Below are 13,232 nucleotides of genomic sequence, written 5' to 3'. Positions count from 1 at the left end.
ATCAAGAAACACCAAGCCGTGTGCCGGCAACCCTGTCTCCTCTAGTTTATCCTCCGTCATAGTTTTTGTAGTGCTTAGGCGAAGCCCTGCGAAGATTGTTCTTCACTAACACCGTCACTACGCCGTCGTGCTGCCGGAACTCATCTACTACTTCGCCCCTCTTGCTGGATCGAGAAGGCGAGGACGTCACCGAGCCGAACGTGTACAGAACTCGGAGGTGCCATGCTTTCGGTACTTGGATCGGTCGGATCGTGAAGACGTACGACTACATCAACCGCGTTGATATAACGCTTCCGCTTTCGGTCTACGAGGGTAGGTAGACAACACTCTCCCCTCTCGTTGCTATGCATCACCATGATCCTGTGTGTGCGTAGGAATTTTTTTGAAATTACTACGTTCCCCAACAGAAACGATTGGTCGTGTCATCATCCATGGTCGCCGGCGTTGTGTGCGTTGTGTCGAACAAGTTGCAGGCGTCGGAACACATGTCGGCCGGGATTTCACGCGCATGTTTCCTTTGGCCCCTGGTAGATGACCCTCCGACCATCGGTGTGGCGTTGAGGTCGATGGCCATGGGCGCGGGCGTGGCCGGCGCCACGACGCTCACCTCTGGCGAGCAGTCCACGGGAGAGGTAGAAACGGGAGGCATGCGGTTGTGGATGTAAGCCATGCGTCTGCGGCGTGGTGGACGTGCGCGCGACTCTGACCGTGGCGGACGAACGGCCGACGAGCCCGTGTTGGCCGCGGCCATGGCGGCAGCGACGAGCCTATGATAAGACATGTCGTCTAGTTGCATTTTTCTGTGTCGCCCAGTTGATCTTCCGAGCGAGGGTGATCTTGGGATCCTCCTGCACCCCCACCACCTTCAACTCCGGCATGCTATCGTCCGGTTCCATGTGTCGGTGGCGGGAGGGAGGAAGACAGTGGAAGAAAAGGGTGGGAATTGGATGGTGAGTGGCGGGATGGAGGAATAGAGTGGGGATTTTGCAGCGGAAACAGGGCACACAACTACATAAGCGCGGGCCCCGCCTTCCTTTTGGGTGGACCATGGGTGCAAGGGCATCTCCAAGAGAGACCCGCAAAACTCCGATATATGTCTGACCGGACAATTTTGTTCACTTTTGCAATCCGATGTGGTACTACATCGATCCATGGAGTGGTCCGGAGGTCCGTTTTCGGGCAAAGTAATATCAGCCGCTCACTTAATCTCTCAAACACACTATAACTTGGAAAATAATATTTCTGTTTTTTTTTTTGCACGGAAGCAAAGTTCTATATACACTATACATAAAAGAAGAGAAGGAAATCTAGCGTTAAGGACGGCAGCGTTTGGCTTCAACCTGCAGAGACTAATTAACGGTAACAAAAAAGCATCAGCCTGACGGGCCGACAGAACATACATGCATCCCTAAGTAACACAGTAAGCTAATTTATTTTTTTCTGCGGGTAAATACAGTAATAAGTTATTAAACACGATAGACAAGGTACAATGTATGGAAACAAGTGAACCCATGGTTTTTTGGTTTCTGGCTAGTACATCTGTGCTCTTTTTTTTTTTTTTTGCGGGGAAGTACATTTGTGCCGTTGAGGAGGATGGAGAGTTTTTTTGCAAAAAAGGAGAAGAAAAATGAAGACGGAGAGATGTGCACGGCCTGTGGCACGTAGTAGCACATGTGCGTACGTGTCCACTGTGCAGCTTGTACGGCATTGCACTACTATACTATGCATGCAACAAACAAAACGACGATGAGATGAGCTCGATCATGGATGCGAGGGTGAGCTAACTGATCCAGTGTCCAGACACAACAACATGGGCTTAATTATCCTCAAACAGTCGCCAGTAACAATAATAATAATGAATTAACAAGAAGACGATTTGTTTAAGCGAGCTGGTGGCCATGATCGATGAGCTTCTGCACAAGGCCACGAGCCATGCATGCACACCACGCACCAGATATGTGTTGGGCGTGAAAAATCACAAAACTGGCCCTTTGGCCGAAGTTCAGCATAAAAGGGCCCTCTTTTGAAAATATTTCACAAAATGGCCCTACACGCATGACGCCTGCACCTGGGGCGCCATGCTAGATACCATAACGCCTCGGTTAGTGGCGCCATGCGCGTCGGCGCTGACTGGGTCATTGGAGGTTGGCTCATTGTTGTGTCATGCACATCCGGAATGACATGTGTTGAATCTCGAACCGGGCTTCTAACATCATATGAAGATGCACACCGATTCAAATCAATGTGCAGCCGAGCACGAACAACCTTTATGGCAAATAACTCAAATGATTTATCTTGTGAGGCCAACACACTCTCTTTATATGCTTCCCAATGAAACTCGGAGTGAAGAGGCATTATCTTCCAACGAATATGTTGCCCATACCCAACATTATACCTTCCGATTAAGTCTACTCCATCGCTTTCTTCCATCCAATTCAACCTTCTTCGAAGCTCAACCAAAACCTCCTCAAGGCTAGGACTTGTGGGAAACACCATCACTACCGGCTTCTTCTTCGGGTCACCATACTCCGCGTCTCCCTTCTCAAAGGAGACAAAGTCCACATGATGCACATTGACGATCCTCGCCATCTAGAATCATAAACAACAAAATGCATCAACAAAAATAGCAAAATTGGATGACCTAGGGTTTCCCCAAATCCCCACAATGTGGAGATTTCAACCAACAAAAAGAGGAGGAATGATGGAGAATACCTTGAGGGGTCGAAGGAACGGTTAAATCACCGATTTGGAGCTCCGATCCACGAAATTTTGTGGGCATTAGGTAGGGGATTGAGTGGGGCGGCCGGGGTGGAGAAGGGGGAAAGTGAGGGTATGTGGAGGGGAAAACAGGGGAGACTCTGTTTTGTTCACGCAAGGGGCATGGCGCCCTGAGCAGGGGCGTCATGACCATCAGCACGGCGCCCTGGCCTGGGGCGCCATGGTGGCATCCCTGCCAACGTGGCAAGTCAGCGCTGACCACTATGGCGCCCTTGACCGAGGCGTTATGGTATCTAGCATGGCGCCCCGGGTGCGGGCGTCATGCGTGTAGGGCCATTTTATAAAATATTTTTAAAAAAGGGCCATTTTGTGCTGAACTTCGGCCAAAGGGCCAGTTTTGTGATTTTTCACGTGTTGGGTGGTCTCGGGCCCCATGCATGCACAAGCTACACTGCATGCAGGTGACGGGCCGACAGAGCATTACATCCCTAAGTAACACAGTAAATTGTTTATCTTTTTGCAGGTAAATACAATAATAAGTTGTTAAACACGATATAGACAAGGTACAGGGTATGGAAACAAGTGAATCCATGGCGTTTCTTGGTTTCTGGCCAGTACATTCGTGCCGTTGAGGAGGACGGATAGATTTTCGCAAAAAAGGAAAAGAAAGATGAAATGAAGAGATGTGCGCGGTTCGGCACGTGGCGGATGTGCGTACGTGTCCACCGTGCAGCTTGTACGGCATTGCACTACTATACTATACGTACAACTACAACAAACAAAACGACGATGAGATGAGATCGATCGTCCAGGGTGAGCAAACTGATCCCGTCCAGACACGACAACATGGGCTTAATTAGCCTCAAACAGTCGACAGTAATAATAATAATTGATTAACAAGAAACCGATTTGTTTAAGCAAAGCTGGTGGCCATGATCGATGAGCTTCTGCACAAGGCCACAAGCCATGCATGCGCACGCACCATGTGTTGGGCTCGGCGGGGCAGATCCAAATCGGGGGCGGTTGCGGCATGCACATGCACGAGCCGGTGAGTCAGCAGCATGCATGCACAAGCTACACTGCATATATATTTTCCTCCCCGCAAAAAAAAAAGAATAAAATTACGAAGAGGTCTCCAAGCTGCACCGTATGGCCTTTTGGTATATGGTACTCCCTCTGTCCCATAATATAAAAACATTTTTAACACTACTCTAGTGTTAAAAGCGTTTTTATATTATGGAACGGAGCAGTATATTCCATTCGAATCCATTCCGTTCAGGTAGGTGCTGTACCACACATAGTGCAGTACACGTACCATTTCAGGCACTCACAGTCACAGTGCTAGCCCTCCAGTACTGTACCCAGTCCCATGCAAAAAAGAAAAGTACTGTACACAGTGCAGCACACGTTGCGACCGGTGCGTCCGTACGCTCTGCGTCAGCGGATAACTGGGTCGCCTGCGCTCGTGCGCCCCCGAAGTAGACGTTGCGAGCCTGCGGGTTCAGGCTACCCGCCACCGACCGCATAGTGGGTTCTGCCGGGAGCCATGCATGAGCCAGCCATTCGAATGAAGGTGACAACCAGTTTATTATACTCCTACCTCAGAGGTACACATTACGTACATGCATCACCGGTGGACGATGCAGCTTTTGGCAGTGGCGAGCATAGGACCGTTTAATTTGGCGATATTCGGCAAAGGTGGCAATGCCTTTTCGACCGGACCGGGGCTACCACCTGCACCTGGAGGCCGCACCTGGACCTCCTGGACGGATAGGATAGCTATCATGGGCACTGGAGAATGTCATGTCATTGACACGTACGTACGTTGGCCACTTGGCTCCATGTGACAATGCCCTTTTTGATCGGGGGGCTACCACGTGGGAAGATAGCAACTACTCTCTCCGTTCTAGTATAATGTAATGCACTATATATATTTTTTGAAAAGTCAAATCTCACAAGTTTTGATCAAATTTATGGAGAAAGTCAAAAAACCATTTACATCTAGAATGCCAAACATATATCATTAGATTCTATACGAACTATCATTAGATCAAATCTCACAAGTTTTGGCCACTTGGCATTGTAGATATAAATAGTTTTCTCTATAAACTCGATCAGAGATTAACTTTTTAAAAACTCTATACGAACTATATTATGGGACGAAAGGAGTATCCTGGACACCGAAGAGTACCATTCACAAGTACGTACGCTGGGCGCTTGGGCTCCATGGTTTAGTACAACTTTTGGATGAACTGATTGGTGTGCAAAACATAACATTGAGCACCTATGCCATGCGACCGAGTACGTATCTTAGCTGTGGTAGACTTCTGCACGACATGATAATCCGGGAACAAACTTCTCGCCCCTTAATTAGGATGGGCATTTGACCGATCGATAGTTACTCTATCACTCGCTCCGTTCCGATGGTACCATATTAGTTTTCTCAAACAGATTTGCTAAATCTCGTCTAGATGAGAATTAACAAAGTCTCATCTAACTTCCTTTCTCAAAAGTCAAACTTTTCTATGGTTGGCCCAGTAAACCACCTGGCCCTTTAAAAATTCCTCGAGGGTTAATTCAGTTCGAAGGACGCGAGCATTCCCTTGTTGTTTCTAGCGGAACAATCCTCGACTAGCTACTTGATGATGGTCTTGTCATCTTGAACATCGGCAAACAGGTTTTGCAAAGCTACTCGTGAAGATGGATTTGGCTCTTGCGGAACAATCCTCGACTAGCTACTCCAGTGCGTCCCCAAGCTTCCTTGCAACGTAACTTGATGTGGGCTTAACCAGAAACGCTTCGTTTTAGATGGCGGATCGCACGCGAGCGTCCGCCGCCTCCTCCGTCTTGCGTGGCCCACAGAACACTACCTCTAGCGGTTCCTTTCCTTTCGACCTCTCTCGCGCACACGAATGTCTGGCCCCGCACAACCACCGATGATCCGAGGAAAAAAACGGTTCATAAAAGATCTGCAACGCAGAAAGCCGAATGCAACAATACCCTTGTTGCAGTGATCTGAGGAAATAGAAGGATTCGAAAAAGATTTGCAAAAAGCCTTTTATTGTAGAAGGCTTAGCGCAACAAGACTCCCGTTGTGGAGATCGGAGGGAAAACGGTTCGGAGAAGATGCAAATTCCTCTACAACATTTCCTTCCACAACAACATCCATGTGTTCTGAAAAAGTGAAGACGAAACAAAATATCCTGCAACGTCATCTATGTTGCAAAAGGCTTCTACAACATGAGCTTTCGTGGAAAGGGGCGGGTGATGGCTTATACAACTTTGTATTAAAGCTATACAAAAACAGCTATACATATTTTGAACAGACGGAATATATCACTTCTCTCTGTAAGCATATAGTATGCGTGTCTAGTCCTCTCCATACGTATATAGTACATAGCGTCGACCAAGCACGGAGATAAGAGAGGACACTTCTCTCTATTAATTAGCTAGCTAACACAATATATGAAACACCTAAATTAACCCCCCAAAACCCCCAACCCCCCCTTCAAAAAAAAACAAAAACCCCAGCCCCTGAAATGCTGACGCGTGGATGCCTATTGGTCCCCCCTGCCTGGGCTGGCAGCAGCGGCCACGTGGAGGACATTCTGTCCCGGTTCGTGTAAGAACCGGGACTAAAGGGTTAGGGCTTTAGTAACGACCCTTTAGTCCCGGTTCGAAAACCGGGACAAAAGGCCCTTACCAACCGGGGTAAAAGCCCCTTTTTCTACTAGTGCTCCAGGCCACGGCCTCCTCCATGCTCTCCTCCAGCCTTGAGCGGATCTCCGCCAAAGCGTCCCGTCCACCCCGACCGCCCAGCTCCCCACCTCTGGCCTGCCTGCCCGCGCTCGCCAACGACGTACACACACACTATATGCTTCTTCTGTCATCTCAGCTACCTCTCTCAAAGAGCTCACTCATTTGCCAAAACAATCTATTGTGTTTTCCTCGGGATTCAATCCAAATGTGTCCCAAGAAATTCAGAAGAATATTTCTTTTCTATAACATACATAATTTTATGAATATGATGACCATTTGCAAATGGAACAATAACTCTTTTGTCTCAGATCTGACAGTGGACAAGAAAAAAATTGATTCCTAGGGAGATAAGTAGGCATCTATTTCCGAACCCTTGGCCATCCAAATATATTCTGCCAGTATTTTATTATTTTTGAAATAAAAACAACCTAGAGTATGTTAGTTGTCAACAGAAGAAACTTGACAGTAAAGTTAATTCTTTTTCCATCAGACTGGATGTAACTATTTCTGCGAACGTTGCTGGTCATTTTTTTATATACTTCCTTTGTAAAGAAATATAAAAGTGTTTGGATCACAACTTTAGTTTAGGATTGTAAAGTCATACAAGGAAGAAGATACATGCCACAACTATGCGGCCTAAGCTTTATCTTAGAAACTCATTTAGCCAATGTATTTTTTTTTAGAAAAGGAGGATGACCCCCGGCCTCTGCATCTGGGCGATGCATATGGCCACTTTATTAATTATTCTTACAAGACCTTACGAAGCCATACAACAGCAAGACTAAAGCCACCGTCTAAGCAACAACTGTCGCTACACCTATCCAATTGATGAAGGGGCGCAGATAGTCTGGGCCTAATACCAAACAGACATCGCAGCCAAACCTAAACATCTAAGACCTGGGGTCCCAACCAGGACGCCTGCCGGGTATGGGGCACCTACCAGTCCGGCGCACTCCTCAACCAGGACGCCTGCCGGGTATGAGGCCACCGCAGCCACCTGCCACCAATCCATCTTCAGAGTTGTACTGTTGCATGTACCGTGCCAGGTCTCTGTGCCATCGACGCCACCACGACGCCCGACAGCGTCGTCCTCTTGCGCGAGTCCATCCTCCCACAGCGAACTCCGAATCTGCACTGCGCCACGCCGTCAAGATCCGTCTCCATCAGTGTGTAGGATGAAGCACCCCTCCACCAAAGAATCCGCCCTCTGGTCCCTCGATCACGTGTGTACCTTCAAGAATGACGCCCCCATGGGAGGAACGACACCAGAGCGCCGCCGTCATCCGATCATCCGATCTAGGGTTTCCCCCAGAGGTAGCAGAGAGTGGCCTCGAACTTCTCCACGGCGATGCCTTCAAGAAGGGAACGGCGCAGATAGCGCCGCCACCGCCGGCCTTAGCAGACGCCGAAAGCAAGTTTTCACCCAGATCAGTTCGAAGGGATCCAACTCTCGTGCACGGGCCGCCGTCACCACCAGCACCACCAGGCAGAACCCTGGAGCACCGGCAGATCAGCGAGCCGCCGGCACCACCGCATCCAGATCGCCGGCCACGCCGGGCCGCCGCCATCCCCCGCGGCGTCCGGGTCAGAGACGGAGCCGCCGACCGCGCACAGGGACCTCCGCCGCCTGCACACGCCGGAGCGCCGCCGAGGGCCGCCGCCGCGCGCCCCGAAGGGACTCCCACGCACACCAGGGGAAACTGCCGTCGCCCCCAAGCCCGCGCTGGCGCGTCCCGCCTCCAGCGCGCCGCCAACCACCGCCGCGATCCGCCCGCGCCAAATCCAGCGAGCCGTGGGAGAAGAGATCCTGCCGCCGCCGACGCCGACCGGGCTTTGCCCGGCGGCGGCGAGGAGGAGAGGTTGGGGGAGGGACGAGGACGCGGCGGCGCTAGGGTTCCCCCCGGTCGCCGCGCAGGGGCGACACGGGAGGAGTCGGGCAACACGCTCTGCGTTTGGGATAAACTTTTACTACTACAGCATCGACTGCGTGACGTAGCTTCCACATCCTTACTACTCCCTCTAAAGTTAGTACAAAGTTGAGACACTTATTTTGGGACGGAGGGAGTATAAATTAAGTACTTTGGTGTATTTGTTCTCTGGAAACTGCACCCCCATCTTCTTTTGGTGTATTTTGTTCAATTGTATAGGGAAATGAGGAGGTCCTTATGATATTGTTGAGCCTTGAATCCAAAAAAAAAAACAGTTTGGGAACTAACTACCGTTCGAAGCTTTTGAGGCCTGATCGCGTAAAATTTGAAGAAAATCTTGCATCAGACTCCTCCCCTGAACTAGTGTACTGTAGCTAATAACAACCGTTACAGATGGATTCCGTTCCAAAAAAAACAGCCCACCCGACAAGATAAACACTTTGAGCTTCACGAAAAGGCGAGCTCCTATCCTAGATCAGGCCGTCACATCATTTTCAGTGCGCGCACAGGATCACGCACCCACTCACTACCTGCCAGTTCCTCACTCCCAGTCCCGCTGTGGCTGCCGCAAGCCATGATTTTCCCTGCAGGTGCTCCCAGTACGTACTACGTGTATATGAGCCCAAGCAAATGAATTTCTCTAGTTTTTTGTCCGAAATCCTGAATCCTGCCTCCCACATGGCGGGAAAAGGCATGCACGTGAAGACTCTGCTAAACCATCAGCATGCGTGCAATGCAATGCAATGCTCACCTCAGTGTCAACAAGGCTGCATAGATCTCAGTGACACATCAGTCGGCAAGTGCAAGTGCAAAGGGTGAGCTGAACAAAGGAGTAATTTAGTAAGTAAGTGGTGTGCGATTAGGTAAGTGTGGCGAGCCTGCAAGATGATCAGTACATCTTGTTTCTTCAGTAAGCAGTAGAATGTGTGCATTGATAAGCCATGAAGATGTACACATCTTCTTTCTTTTCTTCAGGAAGCTGTAGAATGTATTCAAGTTCAGTTGACTCTTCACTGTTTTACAACATAAAGCAGTCTTATTTTCAGGATCATGATCATCAAGACTCTGATTCTGAATCAAAGAATACACTAGGCAGCAGCCATCTTTATTATTATTGAGATTAGCATCACTAAGTAGGCCTCAGAGGCTTTCTTTCTGTGTGCAAACAAATGATCAAATTAAACGATGATCCCACTAAGCAGCAGCAGCAGCAATGGATCAGTACAGCAACACTAAGCAAGCTCAAAGAAAAACAACGATCGATCGATCCTGGCTAGAGCACCCGGTCGGAGAGCGAGGGGAGGCGGCGGAAGAAGTTGAATCCGGCGGAGGGCATGTCGCCGCGGAACCTGGGGTGGCGGAGGTAGAAGAAGCCCATGCCCAGCAGCAGCGCCTTGAACGGCACGGCGTAGAGCACCAGCGCGGCCAGCAGGCAGGCGACGGCGAACACCCCCGTGGCGCGCGGGTCGCGCCATGACAGCAGCGCCTCCACGCGCTCCCCCTGGGCCGCCACGTCGCCGAGCAGCGTCTGCGCGCGCCCGGCCACGGCGCGCAGCCGGTCGTAGCGCGCCCGGACGACGTCGGCGGGGCGGGCGGAGGGGAGGCCGTCGAACTCCTCGTCCAGCTCGTCGGGGCTGACGCTGTCGACGTGGGAGAGGCGCGGGTCCATGCCGGCCGGCTCGCGGGGGCGCCAGCGGTAGCGCCAGAGGAGGACGAGGAAGAGGTAGAGGCAGACGGTGGGCAGGATCATCTCCGGGCAGAGCACGACGGCGACGAGCAGCATGTGGACGAGGACGGTGGTGGGCGAGTGCTCCCAGGTGCGCACCCGATGACCCCACCTAACGGCGGTGGCGAGGTGGGAGAGGCAGCCGACGACGCGGAACCAGTTGGCCTTGCTCCGGCGCATGCTCCAGGCGTGCGTGTCCGTGTCCAGCATGTACTGCACCACCTCCGGCCCCAGCGGCGGCTCGGAGCGCGCGAGGCGGCCGGACACGATGCGCATGGCGGTGTGGCGCAGCACGTCCTGCTGCGCAGGGCCCAGCGGCTTGACGTAGTGCATGCGCGGCAGCAGCGGGCTGCCGTACGCCTGCATCAGCGTGAGCCAGGACGGGCAGGTGAAGCGGATGGCCAGCTCCAGCTCGCCCATCTTGCGCACGCCGACGGGGTGCACCGCTGTGAGCGCGTAGTTGATGGAGTAGACTCGGTTGGTGTCCAGCGTGGAGAGCCGGATGCGGAGCTTGCCGATGCGGGCGTCCTTCTTTCCGGGCGAGGCGGTGTACCTGGCGTTGTCGAAGACGGCGATGGAGAGCACGGTGCATGGGTCGAAGACGTCCCAGGCGTACTGCTCGTTCCAGCGCGGGTTGAATTGGTCGAGAATGGTGCGGGTGCGCGCCCACTTGGGCCCGTACTTGAGCACGACGTAGGCGTCCGTGGAGCCGCTGGCGCCGTCCTTGGCGATCTTCATAGGCACCAGGTTGGAGGCGCCGCGGACGCCCACCTCCAGCATGCCCACGGGCGGCTTGGAGAGCTGCTTGGAGGCGGCGCGTACGTCGCTGGCCACGTTGGCCGCCTCGTCCAGCACGTGGTAGCCGCCCTCGAGGCAGACGCGGACGTGCACCCGGCCGGCGTAGGGCCGGGCCTCGTCGCCGCAGAGGTTGAGCCAGCGCGAGGGCGGCTCGACGCGGTCGTCGGAGCGGCGGTGCACCGTGGAGAGAGGCACGCGCGCCTGGCCGACGGGCTGCCCGGAGAAGACGTCCTCCACGGCGACGGTGAGGAAAGGGTCGAAGGGCTCGGCGGCGACGAAGAGCAGGTCCTCGTTCCAGCTCGGGTTGGACGCCCCGGCCGCGGCGCTGCCGAGCGCGATGCGGCCGGTCTTGAACACCTGGGCGCCCAGCTGCGCCTTGACGTACAGCTCCGGGAAGGTGGGGCCGAACTGCTTCGCCTTGGCGTCCGGCGGCGACGGCAGGCGCAGGTCCTGCGCCTGGATGACGCTGAGGCGGAGGTACCATAGCTTGGGGGAGAGATACGCCTTGGAGCGGGTGTGGACGAGGTTGCCGCCGGAGTCGGACTGCCATGCTTCCTGGAACGCCTCGTCGACCTGCGTGCCGACCCACACGGCGAGCATGACGTCGCAGGCCGGGGCGCCGTCCTCCGCGTGCCCCTCCAGGGTGTACCACTGCGGCGCGAGCGCGCTGTCCGGCGGCGACCGCTTGGGCACTTCCTGCAGGTCGAAGGAGACGAAGCCGAGGTGCGCGTCCGGCGGGGTGGGCTCGCCCTCCTTCTCCGGCTTCTTGGCTTCCTCGTGCACGGTGACCTCCAGCGAGGAGGCGGTGAGGCTGGCCTTGTGGAACGCGAAGACCTGGTCCCACTCGCCGGCGGCCGTGGCGGCTCGGGTCCGCACGGCGTGCGCGCCGATGCAGAGCTGCGCGTACAGCGGCTGCTTGTCGCCGCCGTCCTGACTCTTCTTGGCCTTGAGAAGCCGGACGAACAGGTAAGGCACGCGGTCCACCAGGTCGTAGGACGCGCTGCCGCCACCCGAGGAGGCCATGCTCCGCTCGGCAGCGGTCTGGGGGAGGATCTCGAGATCGCCGGCGACCCCGGCCGTGGCCAGCTGCATCTTGGACGGCGAGGGCGGCGGGGCCTTGGACGGAGAAGGCGGCACAGCCACCTCCTTCTTGCCCTCCTCCTTGGGCTTGTCGCCGTCTTTGGGCTTGTCGCCGTCCTTCTTCTTCCCCTTCTCAGGCGACTTCTTCTTGCCCGCGTCCTCAGGCTTCTTCTCCTCTGGTTTGGCGTCCTCTGCCTTCTTCTCTTCCGCGGTCGCCGCTGCGTCCGGCTTCTTCTCGTCGGCAGCGGCAGGAGCAGCAGCAGCAGCAGCCTCGGCGGGGTCCTTCTTGTCCGCAGGGGCGGCATCACCGGCCTGAGCCTTCTCCCCCTCGGGCGCGGGGGCAGGGGCAGCAGGGGCGGGTGGCGGGTCGTCGACGAACCAAATCTTGAGGCCGATCTCGCCCTTGATCTGCGAGAAGACGCTGCGCTTCTCGAGCGGGTAGTAGACGAGCGCCTCGTCCCCGGCCCTGGCGAAGGAGGCGGCGGCCACCTTGACCTTGCCGAGGAAGGTGCCCCCGCGGCGGCCGGACCCGGCGACGGCCTTCTTGTCGTTGTAGACGTTGAGCTCGAGCGTGTCGGCCATGGCGCCCGGGTGGTGGACGGGGAACTCGAGGCGCTCGCCCCAGTGCGGGTTGAGGTCCCGCGGGCGCGTGGCGGTGCGGCGGCGCTGGCCGTCGAAGTCGACGACCGCGTAGGCGCACGCCGTGCCCTGCCCGTCCTTGGGCATCAGGTTCCGCGCGTTGCACACCTCCACCACCACCCGCCGCCGCGCCCCCTCCTCCATCTCCACCATGGCTGGAGCAAGTAGAGCTTGGCTTCCCCTCGCCGGGATCCGATCCTGGAAGCTTCTTGGCCGCGGAAAGGTGATTGATTAAAGGCTGCGGGGGTCGATCGAATCTGGGAGAAATCTGTGGGATGAGTGGTGAGAGCGATGGGGAGTGATGGGGATGGGGATATGACCGTTGGAGGGAGGTTGACGGCGGGGAGCGGACGGTGAGTGACTGGAGAGAGGCGGGGTGGCGCCGGGGGTTTAAAAGGGAGGAGGCAACGGCCGGGAGAGGTGGGGCCGGGGACACGTAGGACGGGGGTGGGTGCCACGTGGACGGGAGACCGGTGGTGTTTCAACGGCAACGGTAGTGACGCGACGCCGCCGGAAATGCCGGCGACCAAACCCCCGGCCGTGGGAGTCGTGTGGCGCTTGTGTCTCTGCTTCACGTTTTTTTT

The 13,232-nt window shown here is 54.7% G+C and overlaps 1 protein-coding gene across 1 annotated transcript; it reads right to left on the bottom strand.

Moving 5' to 3' along the window:
• Positions 1-9,474: 9,474 nt before the first annotated feature.
• LOC123095600 (FT-interacting protein 3-like) lies at positions 9,475-13,018 on the bottom strand. The gene has a single exon (XM_044517119.1). It carries the CDS (start codon positions 12,799-12,801, stop codon positions 9,679-9,681), a length of 3,123 nt encoding a protein of 1,040 aa, XP_044373054.1. The 5' UTR covers positions 12,802-13,018; the 3' UTR covers positions 9,475-9,678.
• Positions 13,019-13,232: the final 214 nt, after the last annotated feature.

This window comes from Triticum aestivum, chromosome 4D (assembly GCF_018294505.1).
Source record: "Triticum aestivum cultivar Chinese Spring chromosome 4D, IWGSC CS RefSeq v2.1, whole genome shotgun sequence".
Lineage (NCBI taxonomy): Eukaryota > Viridiplantae > Streptophyta > Magnoliopsida > Poales > Poaceae > Triticum > Triticum aestivum.
The sequence above is the reverse complement of the archived record's forward strand: the minus strand, read 5'-3'. Positions and strand labels throughout refer to the sequence as shown.